This window comes from Sus scrofa, chromosome 12 (assembly GCF_054392235.1).
Source record: "Sus scrofa isolate SSC_HxYL_T2T_F1_AM1 chromosome 12, Sscrofa_HxYL_maternal_Yorkshire_Landrace_v2.0, whole genome shotgun sequence".
NCBI classification, from domain to species: domain Eukaryota; kingdom Metazoa; phylum Chordata; class Mammalia; order Artiodactyla; family Suidae; genus Sus; species Sus scrofa.
The window spans coordinates 12092185-12118149 of NC_139394.1; the positions used below are offsets into that span (position 1 = coordinate 12092185).

At 51.6% G+C, this 25965-nt stretch overlaps 1 protein-coding gene across 4 annotated transcripts in view; it reads left to right on the forward strand.

The window, feature by feature from the left end:
- RGS9 (regulator of G protein signaling 9) overlaps positions 1-25965 on the forward strand; it is a 73538-nt gene that overhangs the window by 17913 nt on the left and 29660 nt on the right. For 2 of the 4 annotated variants that reach the window (XR_014820910.1, XM_021066722.2), the window contains exons 7-12: positions 338-414; positions 3031-3112; positions 12016-12078; positions 21480-21509; positions 22502-22563; positions 25116-25229. Coding sequence is in view for 3 of the 4 variants with exons in the window: in XM_021066722.2 (XP_020922381.1) it covers positions 338-414; positions 3031-3112; positions 12016-12078; positions 21480-21509; positions 22502-22563; positions 25116-25229 (428 nt within the window). In the remaining variant the exon portion in view is untranslated. Of the gene's footprint in view, positions 1-337; positions 415-2371; positions 2446-3030; positions 3113-12015; positions 12088-21479; positions 21510-22501; positions 22564-25115; positions 25230-25965 lie in introns of those variants that run through there. The other 2 variants (XM_021066721.2, XM_084983893.1) reach the window with 2 other exon arrangements.

Genomic DNA, 25965 nt, shown 5'->3' on the forward strand with positions numbered 1-25965 from the left:
GTCACCCCAGTGTTAGGGCTTATCTTTGCGGATTTGTGATGCTCTGTGGTTGCGTATTAAGTTTCCAGAGTCTTCACACTGTTCCCTTCTTCCTAATCAGATTTTAGAAACATTTATTAAAACAATCCAAACCACGTTGTGGCTTCTGTGGTGAAGGCTGTTTGAGGATTTGGTGCTGCCCTTTGAGCGAAGGCCTCTGCAAAGCTGGTCCGGGAGACTGGCCAGGTCTAGTCGCTGCAGAGCCCAAGGCCTTCCTTGTTGACTTAGGACTTCCTGCCCTGTACACTCGGCCTAGGTCGTGGGGCTCAGTGTTCTCATTTTGTTTTCCCCTCTCTAGGAAAACTACAATTTCCTGAACAAAAAAATTAACTACAAGTGGGACTTTGTGGTTATGCAGGCCAAAGAGCAGTACAGGTGAGTCAGAGATCTCCCCATCCTCCGGTTGTCCCTCCCCCCCGCAACCCCCCTCCTGAATACAATCAAGTTTTGTGGGCATTTCTGTGTTAAACAGTGGGCAGGGCTGGGGCGGGGGGGTAAAGCATCATCTGGGGAGTCAGCAGACCGGCAAGCAGGCCATGGGGCTGTCATGGGTTGAGAGCCGCGCTTCGGGGCTTGGAGAAGGAACTGTAGAAATGACTTTGAACCGGGAGGCTGCGTGGAATTCATCCAGGTGGTGGATGGAGAGGAAAGGCGAGGTGGGAGGGAGGGGGCGCTAAGCAGACAGAGCCAGAGCCTGGGGGAGGGGAGGCCCACTCGAAGCTGTTCCTTGTAGCCGGCACCGAGAGCGCAAAGTGAGACTGCGCCTGTTAGCGGGAGCGGATCGTGAGGGGGCTTGGAGGTAAGGACCGTGGGGAGCCATAGAAGGATCTTAAGCAGGGGAGAGATGTCATCAGATGCACCTTTCACCTGTTAGAGCCACCCCCTGCTTGCCCAGGATTTGGTTTCTGAGGAGGACTCTCTTCTGGGCTTGCAGGCAGCTGCCTTCTTCTTGTGTCCTCACATGGGGGAGAGAGAGAGAGAGAGAGACAGACAGACAGACAGACAGACACACACACACACACACACACACACACACACACACACACACACACACAGAGACTTTTGGGTATCTCCTTTCACTAGGGCATTGATCCTCTAATAAGGGCCCCATCCTCATGACCTCATCTAATTACCTCTAAACCCTAATTACTTCTTTTTTTTCCTTTCCTTTCCTTTCTTTCTTTCTTTCTTTTTTTTTTCTTTTAGGGCTGCACCAGCGGCTTATGGAAGTTCCCAGGCTAGGGGTCAAATTGGAGCTACAGCTGCCGGCCTGCACCACAACCACAGCAAATGCAGATTCAAGCCACATCTGCGACCATGTTACACCACAGCTCACGGCAACACTAGATCCTTAACCCACTGAGTGAGGCCAGAGACCGAACCTGCATCCTCATGGATACCAGCCATGTTCATTCCTGCTGCACCACAACGGGAACTCTTCTGTTTTTAAATTGAAGTGGGGTTGATTTACAGTGTTGTTTTAGTTTCCTAATTCTCAAAGACCCCCATCTCCAGATACCATCACATTGAGGGTTAGGGCTTCAAACATAGGAATTTTGGGGGAGGGTGGATGCAAGCACTCAGTCTGTAACAGTCTGTTGGTTCCTCCGTAAACTCCCAGTGCTTAGAACAGAGTCGGAGGTCAATAAATACATGAATGAATGAATGAATGAGTGAACAAGTGAATAATTGATTAAGTGACACCATTGCTGAAAAAGATTATTACGAGATGAACTAAGACTACTCCTCCTTTACTGGTTCTCGTGGAGCTCATTCATCGTAAGTCTCCTCCAAGAACGTGCATCACAGACGAGCAGAGGAGCAAAGCCAGAAAGGACTTTGCAGTAAATTAGCGATCGACTCTATTCCTAAGACTGTCCCGAGTTATGGAGACGCCGAAGCGCCTCGGGCTGTCTGCAGCGCATGCCCCCTGAGGACCCAGGGTCGTCAGCCCAGCAGAAAATCCAGTTAGGTTGGCCAGCGGGGGTGGGGGGGGCGGAGACAGTGTGTGTCGTTAATTTCCAGAGGAGGTTGCAAAACCCCCACACTCTCCACACATCTGGCGCTCTGGATGTTAGGATGTGATTCATGGTGCCTTCGCTGGCACGTCAGTCTGCAGACTCCATCTCGTAGAAGGCACGTGTGTCATCTCGCGTTGCCTGGGCAAACAAGCAGCACGGAGCGCAGGTCGCCGTGGAGATGGGGCTGAATGGGGCCCACGGCAGGATCACCCACGTCCCTTTGCTCCCGTGGGAGGGAAGTGCAGCATCACTTCCTGTCTGTGATGGGAAAGGGGGGGACTGGGTGATAAGAAGGAAAGCACCTAACCTTTGACAATTAGAAGCTGGGCTCGGAAAAACCCTGGCTTGTCACAAACTCTTTGAGGTGGCGGAGTGGAACTGACAGGTAGAGAGAACCGAGGGCTCCCCAGGGCTGGCGTGCTCCCCGTCGCAAGCGCTGACATGGGCGGCTCTCTGCTTGTTCAGATGTTGACGATGTTGTTTATCAAAGTGGGGAAGACGGGAAGCCAGGGGGTCAGGTGTCAGCCTGGAATGTCACCCACATCCAGAGGAGAGGCTGGCGGAGACGGTCTGCTTCTCAGGCTCATCATGTGGCACGTTTGCTTCGCACCCTGGTGCCCTCGGGGGGAGCCGGACTCCAGGACCAGACTCTGGGGTTCAGGTCCACTCCTGTCCCATGCTCCCAGATGGGGTGACCCTCAGTGGGGCCCTCCACCTCTCTGCTTCAGTCCCCGGAACTGCACAGTGAGAAAAGCTCGCTGGGAAGATTCAGTGAGTTAATGTGTGTGCAGTTACGTAGCAGGGTACCCAGCACGCCAGTGTGACGATGCTCCTGTTTCCGTTGTCATGATTATTATTATGGCGGCACACGCAGATGTTTGGACAGATTGGGAGAGTGGTCTGGATGGGGTCCCTCACTGCCAAAGATGCAAAATCGTACTGGCCTTCAACGTGCCTTTTGGCTTTTCAGGGCTGGAAAGGAGAGGAACAAAGCCGACAGGTATGCGCTGGACTGCCAGGAGAAGGCGTATTGGCTGGTCCACCGATGCCCGGTGAGTATTACCTCCGTGGTTTCGCCCACCTCCTCCCGGGCCTCCCCACCCCCATGCGTACCCACCTCCCCCTTCTGCTGGCTCGTCTCCGTCTGGAGCTAGAGTCCAACCTGCAGGGGTTGCCGCTCGGTGTTGAACCAGCATCCACGTGCCTCTTGGCTGGACCAGGAAATTCACCGTCTGGGTGGAGTCTGCCCATGACCCATCCGTTGGTGTTAGGACTGAGCGAAAGCACCCAGAGGAGGGACCTCAGTGAGTTTATCTCTTGGGGGTTGGAGGTTGGGACTTGACGCTTTGGAATAGGATTTTAAGAAGAAAAACTAGAACGCAGGCTCCAAAGTAGAAAAAAGATCACGCGCTGCAGGGAACTGGAAGTCCGCCGGCCACAGCCATGGCCGTGTCTCCTGCTCCCTCTCCCTTTCCTCCTCTGCATCCCGTCCCAGCAGCTGCGGCGGGCGAGGGATAAACGGGTGCCAAGCCCTGCCGTGCAGAGCACTGTGCCTCTCTGGCTCTGGGACTTCACGTGGCCTGGAGAGACAAGCTGTCTGTAGGTGATGTGACTTGTCTCAGCTCATGACTTGGGAATGGCAGCCTCATGTCCCAGCACAGAGAAGCCGGCTGGAACCACTGCCCACTCTGGGGAAAGTCTGCAGCCCCAGTTTACTCCTGCCTCAGCCCCCGAGCTGCCTGCGGGGCCTCGGAGCTGGGAGATATGAAAGAGAATCTGAAAACGGAAGAGTTCAGAACAAATGTTCCTTTTCGTCCTCCTTTGGTTTTCTTGCCTGATAAGGAACCCAATTCTCAAAACCAGGGGTCAGTCCAGGTGCCAGAGCTTCTAGATTTTTGAACTTCAAGGCTGTCAGATTATAGCCGTTTTGCTAATTTTCTTTCTCCATTCAAAACGGATATCTTGGAAGGTGTTCCATCTGTGAGCGTGTTGGCTTGGGTGCCTTGTTGCTGAGGTTAAGGTCCTGGGGTTGACCTCAAGAAGCATGTTTGGTTTTGCTTTGTTTCAGGGCAGCTCCTCTAGGTAGACCAGTTGGCCGATGCCTGACACAGGTCGCGAGGGGCCTGAGCAAAGGGCTGGTTGACTGAGCACGGGGTCCTGGAGGTTAGAACCCAGCACACACTGCCCCATTGGTAGCTCAGGAGTGAGATCTTTGTATGAGAAGGAACCAGCCTTTTTTTAAATTTAGTTTTATTGAAGTATAGTTGATTTACAATGTTGTGTTAATTTTTGCTGTAGAGCAAAGCGATTCTGCCGTACATGTACACATATCCATTCCCACATAGGTTTTCACAGAACAATGTGTAGATTTCCCTGTGCTGCGCAGCAGGGCTCCGTTGACCATCCGTTCCGTATGCAAAGTGTGCGTTTGCCATCCCAGCCCCCTAATCCATCCCTCCCCAGACCTTCCACTTGGGTAACCGTAAATTTGTTTTCTGTGTCTCTGAGTTTGTTTCTGTTTTGTAAACAAGTTCGTTTGTGTCATGTTTTTTTAGATTCACATATAAGCGAGAGCATACAATGTTTGTCTTTGACTTACTCCACATAGTATGATAATCTCTAGGTCCATCCATGTTGCTGCAAATGGCACCATTTTGTTCTTTTTTATGGCAGAGTAGTATTCCATTGTATATATGTGCCACATCTTCTTTATCCATTCCTCTGTCCGTGGACATTTGGATTGCTTCTTGGCTTTTGTGAATAGTGCTGCAGTGAACACCGGGGTGCATGTATCTTTTTGAATTATGGTTTTCTCCAGAGAGATGCCCAAGAGTGGGATTGCTGGGTCACATGGCAGTTCCATTTTTAGGTTTTTAAAGAACATCCACACTGTTCTCTGTCGTGGTTGCACCAGCTTACATTTCCACCAACAGTGCGGGAGGGTTCCCTTTTCTCTGTAGAGAGGGAAGTAGACTTTGCTCAGTTATCTGTTCATGAACGGGAACCCTTGGTGGGGATAATGGTAAGCCACTCAGCTGGCAGGATAATGCCCGTGCCCAGTGGCACCAGGACCGAGGCAGCCCTGCCCCTTGCAGGGTGGAGAATGGCCTCCATGTCACACGCAGAGACTCCGTGGTGTGGGGGGGATGGGAGTGCATCCTTGAAAGGTGACATAGACTGGCGGTGCATAGCATCTGCCCTGGGTCCCGCTCCCCTCCCTCTGTCCCTGCAGCCAGAAGGCCTGTAGGGACACAGTGAGAAACAGAGTATCTGAGTTCTCCGGGGGTGAGCTCCCTGCCCCCGCACCAGGCCGATGGCTGGGTGGCTCTTTTCCATATGCTATAGAAGCACAGCAATTTGAGAGTGTCTCCCTCTGGGTGCTCATCCTCTCCTGTCACCTCCCCTGCCTCTGCTACCTCTCCCTCTGCCCCCACTTTCTCCACCTCCATCACCACCACCATCCTCATAGCGGACCTGCATGGAGGACTTGCAGTGCCCTGGGCACAGCGCTCAGCATCCTTCTGCTGGCACTTGCTTACTTCATCTCTCCAGCCCTGGGGGGAAGGCAGCATAATTGGTCCCATTCTGCTGATGAGGAAGCTGAGGCTCAGGGATGTTGCTGATTGGCCAGCCAGTGAGCACAGCCAGTGAGCACCAGGGGATCTGAACCCCCAGATTGCAGAGCCCTCCCTCCTGGTTCCGGGGCTCTCCTGGTTCCTAGACTCTCATGGGACCATGTGTCTTTAAGACCTTTTTTTCACCTCCTCAGTCATTAGAGCATCGCATGAATCTCTGTTGCTCTCATAAACACCATGCCAGGGTTCAGAGGCACCTGCCCCCTCATTGGTAGCGGTGAAGGGGAGGCACATTCCTAATGAGGCTTGATGTGCCCTGAACAGACACAAAACTGCTCTTTGTAGCCAGGCTCTCTCACTGCCACTCGCCTTGGTCCATCCTGGACCAGGACTCTGTTCTCTATGTCTGTGAGTCTGTTTCTCTTTTGTAGATAAGTTCACCTGTGCCCTATTTTAGATCTCATGTGTAAGTGATATCAGATGATACTTCTTTCTGATTTACTTAGTATGAGAATCTAGGTGCACCCATGGTGCCGTAGATGGCATTGTTTTGTTCTTTTTTATGGCCGAGTAGATGCAGACTATTACATTTGAAACATATAAACAACAGAGTCCTACTGTATAGCACAGGGAACTCTATCTAGTCTTCTGGGGTCAACCGTAGTGGAAAAGAATATTAAAAAAAGAATATATGTATGCATGTGACTGAGTCACTTTGTTGTACAGCAGAAATAAGCACAGTGTTTTAAATCAATGATACTTAAACAAACCAGGAATCAGAGAGAGATGAGGCCAGAGTGCCCCTGGGTCTCCCAGACTTCCTCACTATCTGTCTGTCTGTCTGTCTATCTATCAATCTATCTATCTATCTATCTGTCTATCTATCTATCTATCTGTCTATCTATCTAATTATCCATCTTTTTTTGGCCACGCTGGTGGTGTATGGAACTTCCTGGGCCAGGGTTCAAACCCACATGACAACAGCAACCCAAGCCTCAGCAGTAACAATGCCAGATCCTTAACCCACAGTGCCACAAGGGAACTCCTCCCCGACTTTCCTAAAACCCTCTAGGCCAGAGACCGTTAGTATTAAGGATGTGTCCTGTTTGCAGAGCCTCAGGTTGGCAGGCTGTCTCAGCCTGGAAAGGGAGCAATCTGCCTAACAAACTCAGGAAGTCCAGGAGCTTGGACTGTCAGGCTGGCTCCCGGAGACCCAAACAGACTGTCAATTGGGTGGGAAAGAAGCCGGCCAGGCAGGCCAAGCATGTGGCTGGGGGAGTGCAGGGCCGCCCACGCAGGGACTGACTGTAACTGACCATGGTGGCTCCCGAGCAGGTTCGTCCCTTGTTCACTTGTCTGTTCATGAATCTGTGGGGCCTTCCTGGGGCCCTAAGTCTGTGCCAGCTGAGGAGTTGGGTGCCAGGTGTGAAATAACAGCTGAAAGTGGTCGAGCACCTGCCCCCGTGCCTGTGTTAAGCTCTGGGCACAGTGCATCCCTTTTGCCTGACGACGATGCTGTCACGTTGGGTGTGCCACTCTCTCCATGGTTCAGAAGGGGAGGCCACAGCGCAGGCGGTTCAGGGCTGGGATGTGTGTCCGCCTCTGACAGGCTGTGTGGACGGTCCGCCCGTGAGGCCCCTCCCTCAGCTCCAGGAGCTCAAAATCCAAACTGCTGTTCATAGGTGAGCCTCGTGCTCCAGGGGTGATTGATTCCGGGAGGGGGGCGCATCCTGTAAGGAAGAAAAACAATGTTCCTCCCTCACTTTTTACCCAAATGGAATGAGAGACAGATCTGGACACCATGCAAACAGTAGTTCATTGTGTAAATGAGCAGGGGCAGAAATAGTTCCTTTAGAAAAGTCATCTTGGGGACTCCCCCGCATCTTTGCTGCGCCTTCTGCGATGCCTGTGTCTCCCCAGGATACGGTCCGCTGACATTCGGACCATAGATATTAGGACCCTGTGGTCCAGGGCAGAGGCTGCTTCTGCGCTGTGTGCTCCACAGCAAGCAGTTGTTTTGTCTGAACATCGAGCTAAACGGCTTTTGTTTCAAGCACAAACGCAGACACCCGAGAGGATGTCTGCTCTCGATTTCCTGTCGAGGTTGGACTAAATGTCCAGTGATGGACACTGGCAGAGTGCATTAAGCTATGGCCACACGATGGAATATTGTGACACCATGAAAATAATATTTGCAAAGGAAAATGATCTGACATATCATGTCACATCCTTGAAATAGGATGGAAAACTCCCTTTACTCAGATCCAAATTTTTTTTTTTTAAAAGCAAACATCTATTTTATGAATTCCCACTCCATGCCAGAGGCTTACAAGGCATGAGGGTACTTGAATTAGAAGCCCGTGCCCTCAAGGAGCTTACAGTCCGGTGGAGAGACAAAGACTAGAACTATTGCACAAATGAGTGTGTCCTGCACAGATGCCAGGGCAGCTGTGAGGGGCCGGGGTCATGTACAGATCCGGGGTCCCAGAACCTCCCTGCATGGAAGTGACAGTCAAGCCGAGATCCGACTCTTCCACCCCTTCAATCAAACCTCGTCTCCCCGTGGCAGCCTCTTCTCTCCCCACTGTTTTATTTTGTTTTTGAAACTACTGTGTATTTTATTTGTTGTTTGTTTTCTGTTCCATACACGAAAAAGGTCCAAGCTGTACGTTAGGGAAGAGAACGATGGTGAGAGAGAACGATGGTGAGAGAGAACGATGGTGAGAGAGAACGATGGTGAGAGAGAACAAGTCGAGAGGGACACGGGCCCCAGGATGTGACATCCCTGCAGCACCCACTCTGGCCCTGCTCGGGGTGCTGATTCTGGGCCTGTCCCCTCCTCGCGGTGCCCTTAATGGTACAAAGGTCCTTTTTTTTTGGCCATGCCTGTGGCACGCAGAAGTTCTGGGCCAGGGATCGAACCTGTGCCACAGCAGTGACACTGAATCCTTACCCCACTGCAGCACCAGGGAACCTGCCCCCCACCCCTCGCCAAGGCCCTTTTCTAACCCGAATTACGGGGCAGTTAGCAGATTGTCTCTTTGGCCTTGGTGTGAGGGAAAGTTCTCGGCACTGCACCCCGGCATTCAGGTTCCTCCAGGTCAAGGCAGTTGAAGGGGGAGCGCTTCCTGCACGCGGCTGAACCTGTCTGCCCTGCTTATCTGCTGACAGCCCACCGCAGGGCTGCCGGTTGCCCTCGTTTCCTGTGCATCGACCATCAGCTCTGCGTTATCTTCATTCGAGCTGCCTCCTGTGTCCCAGAAACTGCGTCAGCAGTGACTCTTGGTGACTGTTGCAGGGAACAAAGACCTCGTGCTTCCTGGTGAATGAATGAATGAGTGAGTGAGTGAATGGAGCCTGGGAGTCTCCCCCAGACCAGCAGAGGTAGAAGGGCAGCTCCTTGGGGAGGTGAAGGAAGGGCACTGGGGTGGGCCTGCTGCCCCACGGGAACAGCTGGGGCTGGCGGAGCTGCTGAGAGGAAGGGAGGGGTGGCTGGGCAGCCAGGGCAGCCAGAGGGGCTGATGGGGACAGGTCGGCAGAACCCCAGGGCCCGGTCGGCAGAACCCCAGGGCCCGCTGGGTGGCTCCAGTTCTGAGGGTCTGAGGCCTCGGGTCCAGGGAGCTAAGGGCAGCCTTGCACCGACTCTGGTTACACAGATGCACTGCTGAATTTAGATCAGAGCATGGGTCAAGTTCAAAGGAGAGTTGGAGAAGGACGTGCGCAGATGCCTGCCCTGAGCTGCTGAGGTTGTGAGGGCTTGGGGCGGGGGGCACTAAGGGTGTGGTCTCGGGGGCTGAGTGTGAGAGTGTGTGCATAGATGTACTTGTGTGAGTCGCAAGCGTGAGCACGTGTGCCCGCCATCGGAGCATGCGTGCAGGCCTGGGAGAGTGCGAGAGTGTGACACGTGTGCATTGTAAGTGTGAGGGAGTGTGTACACGTGAGTCGTAAGTGTGAGACTATACATGTGTGTGTGTGAAGCCTGTCTTCTGTCACCCTGGGGAGGGAGTTCTTTGGACCTGCTGGAAGGGGCGATTCCTAGAATCCGAAGGTATTGGATTCTGTGACCACAGCTGCCCCCACCCCCGTGCTGGGTTGGATCCCGTCAAGGGCTGCATGGACCTCTAGCTTGTCCCTTTGGAGAACTTGTCACAACCGTAATTTCTCACTGGTGTGATTAACGGCTGAGTGGTGGCCTCCTCCGTGAGACCAGAGGGGCCTGCGATGCCTGCTGCGAGGCAGGGGTCCCCTTCGCCACGGCTCCCCAGAGCTGAGCACATCAACTCTGTGCATACTGATCGATGGAGGCCCCTGTGTAACAGCTGGGTGAGGACATCCGCTCCCTCCCCCTGTCCTCTGCCCCGCCCATTTTCTGTTTCTTTCTTTTTTCTTTTCCTTGCCTTCACCGCATGCCCAATATGTGTCCCCAGGGTGGCCTGCTGAGCTAAGTGGCTTAATTTAGTAGATAAAACAGAGGGTGCCCAGTTAAATTCACATTTCAGGTTAACAGCAAATCATGTATGTCCCAATATATTTTTTATTGAAGTATAGTTGATTTACAATTTTGTGTTAGTTTCTGGTGTGCAGAAAAGTGATTCAGTTATACATATACATATATACATTCTTTTCCGTTATGGTTTCTTACAGAACATTGAACATAGTTCCCTGTGCTATAAGTAGGACCTCGTTGTTTACATATTTTAAATATAATAATTTATATCTGCTAATCTCAAATGCCTAATTTATCCTTCCTCCACCCCCTTTCCCTTTGGTAATCATAAGTTTGTCTTCTATATCTGTGAGTCTGTTTTGTAAATAAATTCATTTATATCATGTTTTAGAATCCACGTATATGTGATACCCATATGATATTTGTCTTTCTTTTTCTGATTTCCTTCACTTGTATGATAATCTCTAGATCCATCCATGTTGCTGCAACAATGGTATTTCATTCTTTTTTATGACTGAGTAATATTCCATTGTATATATGTACCACCTCTTCTTTATCCATTCACTGCCGATGTCATGTCCCAATATTTTTATACTTATTGTATATTTATACTAAAAAAACCCATATACTTTTATATAGAATTACTTCAAAATTATTTCTTGTGTATCTGAAATGCAGACTTAATGGGGCATCCTATACTTTATTTGGTAACTCTACTTTTGAGCTAAAATGTGGCTGATCGTCTTGATGAGACAGAATCTGATGGGGAGAAGGCCCATTGCTTCCTGCCTCTGCATCAGCATAGTCGTCCTGGTTAATCACCAGGTTAATCACGTGTGTTGAGATTTGATGGTTGCCTATACCAGGCCAACAGAGAGGAGGTGAAAAACCCAAATTGCTGGCCTTGAGTTGACAGGGACCAAGCAGGACTGGCTGGGGACCTGGTTGCCTGATGGAGAAGGACAAAGACTGAGACCCAGCTTTTGGCCGGGCATTTATATGCATGACCTGAGAATGAATAGAAGCCTCTGCTTAGTAACAGCTACCCTCTGTTGAGAGCCTCACACTGCATCTTGTTAAATCTCCCCAAGGACTTGACAGGTAAAAGGATCATCTCCAGTTCTCCAGGGTAGTGAGAGCAGAGAGAAGTAGTTTCCAAGCTCCTCCTCAGAGCTGGGAAATGACAGAACCAGGATCAGAACCTCTGGGTGCCTGGCTGAAGCCTGGACTCTCTAAGGCCGTGATCTGTAAAGTGGGCAGGGGCTCTGCAGGGGAGGTGGGAGTCCCATGTGCTATTCCCAGTGAGCTCCTGTTGAACTTGAGTGTAATGTATCCATTCACCTACGGACCCACGCATCCTCCATCTACCTCTCCATCCATCTGTCCATCCACCCACCCATCCGTCCATCCCTCCCTCCCTCCCTCCACCGATTCCTCCTCCATCCATCCATCCTCTCATCATCTCTCCATCCATCTATCCATTTATCCATACATCCACTCACCCTCCATCCTTCCCTCTATCCACCCACCCTCCATCCATCCATCCACCTATTTCATTTATCCATCCACCCACCCTCCCATTCATCCATCCACCTACCCACCATCCATCCATCCATCCATCCATCCATCCATCTCTCCATCTGTCCATCCATCCATCTCTCCATCTGTCCATCCATTCATACATCCACCCACTCACCCTCCCTCCCTCCATCCATCCCACTTTGTTAGGTTCTGGGGGTGCTGTGGTGATGGAGTAGCCCCATGAAACCCACCAGCTCACCTAGAGATTCTTACACACCCTTCTAGCTCCCCTTGGACTGGGCTGCAAAACTCAGCTTGGTCTCACAATTGGCAGCCTGGCCAAGATCCAAAGTTGGCCAGAAACTGGAGACTCTCCCAGCAGTGGTCCTTATGTTGCGTTTTCTGCCTCCAGCCAGGAATGAACAACGTGCTGGACTATGGCCTGGACCGAGTGACCAATCCGAATGAAGTTCAGGTAAACCAGGTAGGTCTCTGCTGCATACCTGGGGCAGGGCCTAGGTCAGGATCCTAGGCCAGGAAGGTGTCCACACGTCTGTTGTCCATGTCTGTGGGCAGTGGTCTCTCCCCTTGGAGACTGCCAAAGAGAGGAGGCCTACGGGCTCCATGTGTCGGGGGGTGGGGGGGAGGCCGTGGTGAATGTTCTGCACCCAGAGAGATAAGAGATGATAGAGCACAGGTCAGAGCAAATGGGATCCAGATGGTTGGGTTTCAGACTTTTCTGAGTCACTCTTCCTCCTTGAAAATCTGATGAAGGTTATGCACCTGTTTTACCCAGAGATGCACAGACAGGCATTTTGCGGTTTCTGCCAGGTCCCCCACACCCTGACGTCTGTAGGCCCAGGTTCACAACCCTTCAAATAACTTTGGGATTAAACCTAAATCCACGAGACAGGGCCTGGAATGTCCCACTTTCTTTTGCTTCTCAGTAGGGTGGGATCTCTGCAAAGACCCTTCTATGGTTTTCATCTTAAAAGGACTCTTTCCCTCAAGAGACCACCATTCATGATGGATGGACAATTTCCATGATAGGTTTTTTCTTTCTTTTTTTTTAAATTTTTTTTTATTTTAAGGAAATGCATTTCAGAAGCTGCTAAAACTGTGAACATCCCAGTTGGGTCTCTCAACCCTGACACCATTATTTGGGGCCAGATAATTATTTGGGGGGGGGCTGTGCTGTGCGTTGCTGGGATGCTTAGCAGCCTGCCTGGCTTCCACCCGCTGGATGGCAGTGGCTCTGTGCTTTCTCTCCCGGTCCCGATGATCAAAACTGTCTCCAGGAGTTCCCGTCGTGGCGCAGTGGTTAACGAATCCGACTAGGAACCATGAGGTTGCGGGTTCGGTCCCTGCCCTTGCTCAGTGGGTTAACGATCCGGCATTGCCGTGAGCTGTGGTGTAGGTTGCAGACACGGCTCGGATCCCGCGTTGCTGTGGCTCTGGCGTAGGCTGGTGACTACAGCTCCGATTCGACCCCTAGCCTGGGAACCTCCATATGCCGCTTGAGCCGCCCAAGAAATAGCAACAACAACAACAACAACAACAACTAAAAGACAAAAAAAAAAAAAAACTATCTCCAGACATGTCCCTGTGTACCCCAGGGGGACAGGACAGCCCCTGTTGAGAAGCACAGATCCCACTCAGGCAGCCTCAGACCCACTTAAGCTGGTCGTAGATGGTTTCATTGCTGTCCGTCAAATGTTATCTTTTGGGCAGCGAGGGGTCAGGAACCTCTAGCCTCGTGTGTCATCTGTAAGCCTCCGCAGCACCTAAAGGCACACGTGAGAGCCTGGAGGGATGTGCCAGGAAAGAAGAAGAAGGCAGTTGAAGGAGAAGGAGGGAGCAGCAGGGAGAAGCTAGAGAGGAGGCTGGGACGGGTAGACTTTGCCCCCCGGGACTGGAACCTGGGGTGGCTGTGGAACTCCCACCAGTGCACGAGCCAGAGGCCCAGGTTTAGGGGAGGTGGGGGATGTGGTGTCCCCAGAGGGGTCAGCCTTGGGCACAGCTCAGAGTGACCCTTCCTGTGATACACACTTGGCACCGTCAGCCTTCAGCAGCCTTTTCTGAGTTTCGCCTCATCAGATGACAGATAATTGCCGAGGCCGTGTCGGGCTTGGTTGCCCCGGCAACAGAGTCATCAAGGAAAATACTGGGCCAGGGTGGAAGATTTGCTTTTTTTATGGGTAACCGGTGGCTCTGGAAGCTCCTCTGCTGTGGGGGAGGAGAGGGTAAAGGGCGAAGGCCTGCCACGCACTCTGAGCAGCCAGCCAGCACAGGTTGTGTGTGTGTGTGTGTGTGTGGTTTGTGGTACGTGTGTGGGTGTGGGTGGTGTGTGTGGGGGTGTTGTGTGTGCGTTGTGTGTGCGTGGGGTGTATTTGTGTGTGTGTGGTGTGTATGCGTTGTGTGTGTGGGGGCGTGTGTGGTGTGTGTGTGGTGTGTGTGGTGTGTGGGGTGGGTGTGTGTGTGTATGTGTGGTTTGTGGTGCGCGCGCGCGTGTGTGTGTGTGTGTGTGTGTGGTATGGGGGGAGAGTGTGTGTGGTGTGTGTTTGTGTGGGGGTAGTGTGTGTGTGTGGTGTGTGTGCATTGTGTGTGGTGTGTGTGGGGTGTGGAGTGTGTGTGGGGTGTGTGTGGGGGGTGTGGGGTGTTTGTGTGTGGGGGTATGGGGTGTGTGTGTGTGTGTGTGTGTGTGTGTGTGGTATGTGTGTGTGTGTGGGGTATGGTGTGTGTGTGTGTGTGGTGTGTGTGTGGGTGTGTGTGTGGTGAGGCGGGACCTCTGACTTCAGCCCTGGTGGGGCAGCTGAGGAGCTGAGCTGCTCCCGTCCTGGGTACGATTTGGGGTCACTGCCCGGCGGCGGCGGCGGAGGCCAGTCGGGTCCCGCTGAGGAAGCGTCTCCCTGCTCGTGGGCGGCCAGGCCCGGCGAAGAGCGCGCCTCTGGCTCTCGAAGCCCATGCTTAGCAGATGTGGGCCCTGCGCTGAGGCCGGGGTCAGAGCAGCCGAGCGGGAGGCCGAGGGCCGTGGCCGCCGTGGGGGTGTCTGAGTGCGGTTCCCCACCGTCTTCTCTGTCTCTCTCTCTCCCGCCAGCTCTCTTTGTCCTGTCTGCACCCTGGCTGCTCCGCTGTGTTAAGAAGAACAAGGAACCGTAATTCTCCTGCAAGCGGGGCCCCTCGCATCCCCCCCCCCTCCCCCGCAGCCAGCCCCAGCCAGGGTGTCACATGCAGCGGTTAGGGGACGGGGGCCCGTGTGGCAAGGGTCCCCCGTTGATCTGGCCTGGGAGGAGGGGTCAAGAAGACGTGACGATGTGTGTCCGGGAGGCCCTGGGCGTGCAGAGGTGTGGGGTTTCTCGCATTTCCAAGAAGATCTCACGGTGTTGGTTGGAACGGAGAGCCCATTTCTGAGAATTTGTAAATTCTTGAAAAGATACCTGTTTTCCTTAAGTGGAGGCAAATAATCCAAAGGAAATGAACCCCATAGAGCACGGGAAGGGCTGTGGGGCCAGCAGGTGTCCAGGGCCTTGGGTGACCCACTTCCTCTGTTGGCCAGTGGGGCTGCCCAGCCCTGGGAGGCACTGCCAGAGCAGGGTCCCTCCCAGAGAGCGCGTCCCAGTTCCCCCAGGCCTGCGGGGACACGCAGCACCCACTGTCCCCACCTTCCCTTTATTTCAGAGAGAATTTGGCTTCAGGTGAGGAGACGGGGGTGGGTGGCCAGGCCCTAGCCTGGCTGTGGACAGCGGTGCCCAGGGCTGGCCCTCCATCCCCGACTGGGACAGGGTGACGAGGGTCATTTTGTGGTGCGGGCCAGTGCCGCGTGCAGGAGTGAGCTTCGACCTCAGGGTTATCCCAGCTCCGCTGCTCCCTGGCTGGGTGGTCCTGGACAAGCTCGTGTGCCGTTCAAAGCCTCGGCTTCTGCGTCTATAACATGGGAATAACAGCAGTTCCTTCAGGGGTCTTTCATGTGAAGCATCTAGAATGGTATCTGGTGTGTAGACACGCCACAGTCAGCATCCTTGTTATAACTGTCACCATGCTGCCAGAGAGAGGCTTTATGGGGCTCCATAGCCCCCAGACCCTGTTTTGGGGAGCCGTACTCAGCCAGTTTTCTCCGTCCTTATACCCGCTCGTACGTCTGCCCTGGTTGGAGGCAGAGAGAGGAAGGTACACAGCGATTTCAGCCTCCCTGCCTGGTCCATCACCAGCTGGCGAGAACAGCGCTGTTTACTCTGGTGGCCGGTGAAAGGTAGAAATATGCTTAAGCACCGTGCTTGGCAGAGCCCTCAGCCTGGAGCCTTCCGTGAGTGACAGCCTCACTCCCACCAACTGGGCACAAACAGCGTTCTTCCTGTGGCTCCTTTGTGACCAGTCGTGGCTGGAGTTGGGGCGGCTCTCAGAGGGTGGCCTGTGGACGGTGCCCCGAGGGTCAGGGCTCGAGGAAGACCCACAGCAGCAGTGTTGTCAGCGTCTCTGTTTCGTAGCTGAGGAGGCAGGTGGAGGGTGTAGGCAGCTCCTCCAGGACACACGTCTCGGGACTGGGAAAGCCAGGTTTGAACCTCAGCTGCAGGTGCCTGAGCCCGCTCTGTACCCCACTTGTGTGTCCTAATGTCCCTGATTCGGCCTCTGGAAGCTCTGTTGGATGTCACTCAGTTCTCACGGCAGCTTGATAAGAGAAGGCATATCAGTTCCATTTAAAATTTTTATTTGTTTATTTATTTATTCATTCATTCATTCCCAGGCTAGGGGTCGACTCGGAGCTGTAGCCACTGGCCTACACCGTAGCTCACGGTAACGCCGGATCCTTAACCCATTGATCAAGGCCAGGGATCGAACCTGCATCCTCATAGATACTAGTCAGGTTCTTAACTCACTGAGCCACGATGGGAACTCCCCAGTTCTGTGTTTCAGGGGATAAAACGGAAACAGAGAGAGGGAGCCGATGGCCCGGGCTGGGCTGGCCAGGGGTCCCTTAGCTTCTCCTTTACGCATCTCCCCTCCCAGACCGCGTCCTCGGCTCTTGCACTCCGTGCTCGATTTCCTGGCAGGGGACATGTCCTCACATGCCCAGCAGGCCCCACACGTGGCTTTAGGTCTTTGTTGTCCTAAAAAAAACCCTGACTACGGCTTTTGGGACCTGCAGCCCTGCATTTTCAAGTTGCCCTGAGCTCTGGAAGCCGTGGGGTCAGTCCCACCTCCACCTGATCAGGAAGGAGGACGTGGCAGGACAGAGACTTACTTTGATGACCACAGCCCAGAATTCTTGTCTCCGTGGACAGCCAGCTGCCCCCCCCCCCGCCGCACCCCCCGCTTTTCCTGGCAGCTCTCTGCACTGACCACTCAGCACGCAATTTCCGGGTCTCTGGCTTTTGACCCCCTCTCTGCTCCCAGCCCCAGTTCCTCGTGGTCCTCCCCGCCTTGCCTTTCACCCTGGGGCTGGCCCGGCCCTTGCCTGCGCATCCGCAGAGGTTCCTGGCCACCCGTTCTCAGGGCCCCTCCTTGCTCCTCTCCTGGGCTCCCGTGCTCCTGTCCGTAGTAACCCCTGGGGTCTCACAGGGCACAGCCCTGACCCCCTCGTGCCCTGTAACAGTTGCCTGCAGCCTGCATCCGGGGCTCAGGGCTGGCCAGCTGGTCACCACAGAGCTGTGCAAACAAGCGCTGGATGTGTCCCTATTTGGGCAACGCTGCAAGTGAAAAATAATAAGTTAGAATCCCAGGAATGCAGAGTATTTGAAGATCCCTTAGGGAGAGTGCTCCTCCTGCAGCAAAGTGTGTCACTGGGGCGAAGGACAAGGAAGTGACTTTCCTCCAGGAGCGCCAAGCGCTGAGAAAGTTGCGGCTTGTGCGTGAAAGCCAGGGCGAAAGGAAGGTTTCTTCCTCATTTCAGCATTCCTCGAGTTGCTTAGAAATGTGCGTGGGCATGTTTTTAGTAACTTTGCTTTACTGTTTCTTAGGGCTTTTGGCTGAGTAATAAGATTATCAAGAGTCGGTCTGTGAGATCTAACAAATACAATACAGGGTGCCCTGTTAAATTTAAATTTCAGATAACAGGGAATCAGTCTTGTTGGTATGAATATGTCCCCAATGTTGCACGGGCATCCTGTATTTTTTCTTGCAACTGGGCTAAAGCATCTTCTCAGCAGCATATGAACCTTCATCCATAGCCAGGGTGCACTGGGTCCCTGCTCTATGCCAGTCTTTTAGGTCCTGTTATGTCACTCAGTCCCCCTATTTTCTATTTCCTTTTACAAGTGAGAAAACACAGGCTTTGAGATACTAAATAACTCATCCAAAGTCCTGTAGCCTATAAGTGACAAAACCACAATTTGGACCTTTCTGACCCCAAAATCAGAAAAAAAAAATACTTTTTTTTTTTTTTTGGTCACGCCCAGGGCATATGGAGGATCCCTGGCCAGGGCAGGGATAGAATTCAAGCTGCAGCTGCGACTGTGCCACAGCTTTGGTAACTCCGGATCCTTTAACCCACTGAGCAAGGCCGGGGATTTGAACCTGCATCTCTGCAGTGACCCGAGCCCCTGCACTCGGGTCCTTAACCCACTGTACCACAGCAGGAACTCCTCAATACTCTCTCCTAAAACTACCCTGACTCCATCACATTCTCTCTCTGTCTTTCAGAAAAGCCCAGAACCCTCTCCCCCACTGCCCAGGTACACATACACGCACACTCCTAAAAGGACAGAGACACCCTGTTTGTCAGTCTATGGGAAGCAGGTCTCATGAACAGCCATTTTTAAAGCTAGAAATAAATGCTAAAATCCATGTGGACAATCCAGGATGCTCCAGGGCAAGCTCCTAGACCCAACCCAATCCGCTGCAGCCTGATTCCCAGAAGGCAGCTGATAATTTTGGAAATCAGAAAACCAGCGCAGAGCTCTAGAAAGATAATAAAGTCAAGAAGTGAAATAAAACATAAAACGTAAAAAAAACCTGAAGCCTGAGTTCATGGCCCCAGAAATAAACATCTCAGGTCAAAGTCAGACCACACCAGATAGACCTGCAATGAGTGTGCGGGCGGTTGGTTTGCAAGGACAGCGCCCCGTGGAGCCCAGAGCAGGTGGGCTGTTTGTCCACTTAGAATCCCCCTAGTTGGAGAGCACTGGTCCACAGGAAGTTTCGTCTGGGGGCCTGGGCGCTTGGAAGGAGGGTGTCTATGGAGCCGCCCGCTGGGCACAGGCCCAGGGCAATTGCAGCCTTTGCCCTCAGTAGTGTTTCCCCCGCTGAGCTTTGTGGAGATATTATGGGCATACGGCATAGGCAAGTTCAAGGTGCACAGTGTAGGATCAGATGCTGGCATATATCCCCCAATGATCGCCACTAATACAATTAGCTAACCCTCTCCCCGCGTAATTTAAGTTTTGTGGCAACAACAGTTAAGATCTCCTCTTGTAACGACTTCCAAGTGTCTGACACAGGGTTGTTAGTGACAGACACCGCGCTGCGCCTTAGATCCCAGGTCGCCTTTCTCTTCTAGCTGGGCGTCTGTTTTACCGTCCTGAGGGCTCATTCAAGAGCCTTTCCTGCGTGTGTGCTTCCTCTTGTGATGGGGCTCAAACGCTTATTTTTGTTTTAATTTTAAACTAAATGGCTGGACAGAGGCATCCCATTCTGCGGGATCTTGAGCTTCAGAGCAGGGAAGGACTCGGTGATGAAACAGACTGTTTTCTGTTTCTCCCGGGTCCCTCCTCAGCTTGGCAAAGGGCAGGTGTAGGGGTGAATCCCGAAGCGGCCAGTTACCGACCAGGAGATGCTGAGCGCGTTGCTCGTCGCCTCTCTCAGCTGCAAGAATAATAAAACCTCCCTCCCTTAAACATTGTAAGGGCTCAGAGAGGCGTAAATTGGTTTGTATTATTGCCTGGTGCCTCTGATTACCGCAAAGTCCAGCCTCCCGTTAGAGCAGAGGGCATCAACCAGTAGGTAGTTTTCTGAATCCACTTCTGCAGGACTTGAACTGAAGAATGATTGTATTAGGCCTGCATGCAAATCCATTCTGACCCCAGGGTCCTCTTCTACCTAAAATATGTATCTTCTAAAACAGCCTTAATTTAGGAGAGAATGGAGCAGTGTGATTGCCAAAATCCTTGGGTCCTTTGGGGAGTGTTTTCAATTTTTTTTTTTTTTTTTTTTTTTTTTTTTTGCTGTGCCCGCAGCATACAAAATTTCCCTGGGGCTGTGGCAGCTACCTGAGTCACAGCAGTAACAATGCTAAATCCTTAAACTGCTAGGCCCCCAGGGAACTCCTCAGTTTTTTAAGTGGAAAAACATTCCATTACCCTTAAAATACATCTCCGTTTTTCTCACCTCCAAGCACTCGTTCTCACTTGTTTGATATTTAATGAGCACTTACTCTGTACCACCCTTGATGCTGGGGAGAATAAACACCATCTTCCTGCTCTGGATGGTGCCTAACGGGTGGTACGTATGTTTAACTAAGAGTCACATGAACACATATGTAATTACAGTAGTGACGAGTGCTATGAAGGAGGACGTTTAGGGTGTGAGCATTACCTGTCTTAGGTACCTCCCCTTCCTCCCTCATCCAGGAAGAAGGACCTCCTGTGAAAAGCAATTGCATAAACGCATTCTAGTGAAGCACAGTGAAACCCAGCACGGGTTGGAAAGGAGAGACTATGTCAGATTGGACCCCCCACACTCCTTCATTCATTGCCAGTGGACGCTGGTCCAGTCCTTATTTTACTAACTGGCTGAGGGAAATAGTGTCCTTCTTGGACTTCTGACTCTTCCAAATGAAAACCCGGTTGCATTAGCAGCACAGATCCTAAGCAGCCAGGAACTGAGGTGCTCAGCTTGCAGGATACATGTCAGTGCCTGGAGGCCGCTAAACCTGGGAACGCTGAGAACGCTGAGACGGAGATCCCCAGCTGTGCCCAGCTTCCAAGAGGAGCCTGGGGCAGAAGAGCGATACCAAGGAAGCCTGTCAGCTGGTAGGAGAGTTTAGTAGGGAACAGGTCTGAATGGCTCCCAGGAGCGTCTTTGAGCCTAGACACGGAGTCCTTCTTGCAGCCGTCCTCTTCTCTGCTATAAACCGAACATTCCGGAGAGAGGGTGCCATGCAGTGCATCCCCAGCATGAACTGGCTTCAGCAGCTTCAGGGGATGAGAGCCTCGTATAATCTCCCATATTACAGTCCAGTTCTGGGACTCAGCTTGCAGTGGGGCTGGTCTCGAGTCTTTTAATTGTGTGCTGTATTTTTGGCGATGTGGCTTCGCCCCCAACATATGCTATTGGTCAAGTCGCTGGTTTCTCCATCTTTACCTCTCCTTCCCTTTAAGATGGTCTGTCGGCAAGCAATCCCAAACTTCGTCTTTAATCCATCTTGGCGTTTAAGAGAGGAGAGTAAAGTGTTTCTTTTTTTTTTAAATGATTCTTATTTTTTCCATTATAGTTGGTTTACAGTGTTCTGTCAATTTCTACTGTACAGCAAAGTGACCCAGTTGCACATATATATACACATTCTTTTTCTACATTATCCTCCATCAGGCTCCATCTAAGTGACTAGATATAGTTCCCTGTGCTATACTGCAGGATCTCATTGCTTATCCACTCCAAAGGCAAGAGTCTGCAGCTATTAACCCCAGACTCCCAGTCCATGAGGAGGGAGTAGAGTCAGAGGGGGCCATCGCCCCCCTTCGCTTGCCAAACCTCTCAGTTGGTCTGATTCTCCCGTGGTTGTGGAGAATAGGGCGGAAGGGTGGTGATGGGGAGATTCTGTCGTTTAAGTAAAAAAAAGCTGGACGGTTTTCTCTTGGGGAAAAGGGTTTTTATTTTTCAAATGGGTATTTGAAACGTGATTTGATGACATCTGTTTAATGGTTTTCTGCTTCTTTGCTTTTACAGAAACAAACAGTCGTTTCTGTCAGAAAAGAGGTAATTAATCTCCCAGTTCAGGGAAGTTTAATTAAATTAATTAATTAATTGGGGGGAAGTTTGATTTTAAATCCTCTAACAAATTATATATACTTTGGATACTTTTTTTTTTTTTTGTCTTTTTAGGGCCACACCTGAGGCATATGGAGGGTCCCAGGCTAGAGGTCGAATCAGAGCTGTCGCTGCTGGCCTCCACCACAGTCACAGCAAGGCCTCATCTGTGACCAACATCAGAGCTCACGGCAATACTGGATCCTTAAGCCAGTGAGCAAGGCCAGGGATCGAACCCTCATTCTCGTGGATCCTAGTTGGCTTCGTTACTACCGAGCCACAACGGGGAATGCCAAATTATATGTACTTTGGTTTCACACGCAGTGAGGAGATGAAAACCATATGTAATGTTCAAATACTTGTTTCCAAATTAGCAGGCAGCGTGTGACGCCAAAGCATCTCCTGTAAGATTCGGATGGGGCTGATGCTGGGATGCAGGATACGAAAGCCCAGATCTGAGAGGCTGGGAGAGGACGTGCCCCACCCTGGTCCCTGCTCCTACATAAATGGCCGTTCAACATCCGTCCGGGGGCAAGCGACCTATTTTAGCAAATCTCGTGTCCAGGGCCCAACACAGAGCCCTGAGGACCGCTGCCCGTGGAGGTTCGGCCTGCTTTTGTGAGTCAGAGGCATTTGAAGGAAACACGCTGAGCTTCTCTCCCTAAGCCCAAAACACCAACTTGGTTTTTTCCTAGTGGATCTCTTTTCCGAGACTAACACATGATGAGCTAAGAGGCCCCTCGTTTAGAATTGGGGATGGGGGGGTTACCCTTCCACTGCCCACCAGAGCCCTGCAGGTACGGAGGTGGCCAAGCTTGAGGGGACAGAAGGGGATGCTTGGCTGGAGAAATGGCTTCTGGTTTGGAGGCCAGTGGAGGCGTCAGCGGTAGTGACCCTCCGGGGTGGGGTAGGGCACCTGCTAACGAGTGTGTCTCTTGCAGATCATGTATTACCGACAGGCCCTCATGAGGTCCACGGTGAAGTCCTCCGTGTCCCTTGGAGGGTAGGTCCCTGATTTGTGGGTCTTGCTGAGGTTTGAGCAATTGGCAGCAAGAGGAGCACTGCTGCTTTAAGGCAACATTAACAAGTCATAGGCTGACTTAAGACCCCAAAGGACTCTGAGGGACAAAAGCAGTGTCTTGGGGGTTGAGTGACTAGTTCCTTGCTCAGTGTCAGTCTCCAGGTCTTGAACTGGGCACAGTCAGGGGTCGACGAGGCTCGGTGCAGGGCTGTCTGTGGGGATGGGAAAGCGGGAAGAGTCAGAACTTCGTGGACTGGATTTTACTGTCCAGCGTACTGATGCATGGCCATCGTCCATCTTTGATTTAACATCGGATGAGGGGAAATTGGAAATTTATGTTTGATTGATTGCATGTTCAGGCTATTTCGACCCAGTCCCCCCAGGACATTATTTGGAAGAGGCAAAAAGGTTTAGCGTTTCTCTCCACCCCCACCCACCATGTAAGCAGTTATCCTTTTGTAGGGAGCACCTTGCTAATTCTGATTTTTCTGCACATGTGAAAACGGACTTGGCTTATTTCTGGGGAAACACAACATGGCTACTCATTTATTCTGACCACGGAAGGCTCCAGTTGTGGGACTGCTTGATTGGAAGATGCTGTGTCTGGTCCACTGCCTTTCTTCCAATGTGGTGAGGGGTGGGGATCCTATAAAAATCTTCCAGTATCTTCTTATGTCTTCCCAAACCCCTAGTTTGCAAAAATACCTGCCCAAGAAGCCGTGCCCTGATGTCACCCACTTTTTCACTTCTGTGCCCAGACACAGATGGGCGTGTGCCCTGGTCCTCAGTGGGAAACAGCGATAACCATTGCTCTCTGATAGTCAGACTCATTGACTCTGATGTTTCATGAAACTTAACAGAAAGGACATCAAAAGAGACTCCAAAGCTACTGGATACTTCCTAGGTCCTCTTTCCAATTTTTAACTGTCTCGGAGCCTCATTACAACAAAATATATATATATATTTTTTTTTTATTTTTTTATTTTTTTATTTTTATTTTTTTTGTCTTTTTAGGGCTGTACCCAAGGCATATGGAGGTTTGCAGGCTAGCGGTCGAATTGCAGCTGTAGCCGCTGGCCTACACCACAGCCATAGCAATGTGGGATCTGAGCCGTGTCTGTGACCTACACCACAGCTCAGGGCTGGATCCTTAACCCACTGAGCGAGGCCAGGGATCAAACCTGCGTCCTCATGGACACTAATCCGATTCATTTCTGCTGGGCCACGATGGGAACTCCAACATTACCGTCATTTTGACACCATTAGAATTTGGACATGTGGACGAGCTATTTTCCTTCCCTTCAACTGCTCCCATGTAAAGGATTGATAAGAATGAGAAAGTCTTGGGAGACGTGAAGCCAGGGACTTGAGTTCTGCACAGAATGGTAAACTGGGAGCGTTGGCACATCTCCAGGGCACGGGTCCTGTTCTATCAGAATCTCGTGGCTGAGGGCAGACTTTGTGGCAGGTGCCTTATGTATATACTGTGGACACAATTCCCCACCTGTAGGGTGAAGGCGTGGCTGGTTTGTCCAAACTGCTGGACACCAGGAAATATGGTGACGCAGATCTAATCCAACTAGAGCGAATTAGCTCTTACCCACGTTTGTCTCAATGAGACCACAGTTTTGTTTTGTTTTTCCTTTTAGGGCCACACCCGAGGGATATGGAAGTTCCCCAGGGTCAGGGTCTTGGGGTCAAATTAGAGCTGCAGCTGCGGGCCCACGCCACAGCCACAGCAATGCCAGATCCGACTTATGCCGAGGCTTTTGATAACATGGGATCCTTAACCCACTGAGCAAGGCCAGAGATCAAACCTGCATCCTCGTGGATACTAGCCGAGTTCTTAACCCATTGAGCCGCAGCGGGAACTCTGAGACCACAGTTTTGAATAATGGGTCGAAGCTCTCAAACATGGGTGTTATCTTGCCAAAGGGTGGACTCCAGGGTGGCAACAGAGCCTCAGAGCCCGTGGGCACCTCGTACTTCCAAGATGGCGCCAAGACACCTGTGGGAACACCTGCAAACGGAGTCAGCTTTGAATTTTGAACACTGATGGTAAAATGCAAAGAGGCCAATGTTAACGAAATGCCCGCAGAGACATTTCTGTTCCCACATAGAGTGAGGACAGATCTTGTTAAACACCCGCCTATCCCTCGAGCTATGACAGTGTCTTTCTTTTCTTTTTTTTGTCTTTTGGGGGCTGCACCCATGGCATAGGGAGGTTCCCAGGCTAGGGGTCGAATCCGAGCTACAGCTGCTGGCCTACACCACCGCTCACGGCAACGCCTGATCCTTAACCCACTGAGCGAGGCCAGGGATCGAACCTGCGTCCTCATGGATGCTGGTTGGATTCATGAACCACTGAGCCACGACAGGAACTCCAATGAGAGTGTTTTTCTAAGAAGGCAATAACACGTGTGTCACTAAGTCAGTGAAGTTGAAGGAGGACAAGCTGGTCACGTCGTCCTGAGTGTTGATTTGGTCTCCGGGGCGGTGAACCTGTCGGCACCTGCTTTCCCTTTGCTTTCCAGGATCGTCAGGTACAGCGAGCAGTTTTCATCCAATGACGCCATCATGTCAGGCTGCCTGCCCAGCAATCCTTGGATAACAGATGACACCCAGTTCTGGGATTTAAACGCCAAATTGTATGTATGCCGTGTTCTTTTAAAAAGAACTTTTTTTTCTTTTTTTTTTTTTTCTTTTTTTTAGGGCCGCACCCATGGCACATGGAAGTTCCCAGGCTAGAGGTCGAGTTTGGAGCTACGGCTGCTGGCTTACTCCGACGCAGCATCCCCAACCCACTGAGCGAGGCCAGGGATTGAACCCGCAACCTCATGGTTCCTAGTTGGAGTTGTTTCTGCTGCCATGCCATTCACCCATTTAAAGTGTACCATTCAATGGCTTTTGCTGTATCCACAGAGCCATGCGACCATCACCACAGTCAGTTTTAAAACATTTTCATCACCCAAATAAGAGCTCCCTACCCTTTAGCGATTACCTCCTCCCAAATCCCCTCCAGCTCTAGGCAACCACCAAACCCTTTTCTGTCTCTATGGCTTTGTCTGTTCTAGACATTCAACATCTAATATGTGGTCTTTTGTGATTAGCTTTTTGTCTCTTAACAAGGCCTTCAAGGTCTATCCATGCTGAGTGTATTAGTACTCAACTCAATCCCTATTTATGGCTGAATAATGTTCATTGAATGGGGCGATCTCACTGTGGCTCAGTGGAAACGAATCTGACTAGCATCCATGAGGACGCAGGTTTGATCCCTGCCTTCACTCAGTGGGTTAAGGATTTGGTGTTGCCATGAGCTGTGGTGTAGGTCACAGACCTGGCTCAGATCTGGTGTGGCTGTGGCTGTCATGTGGGCAGGCAGCT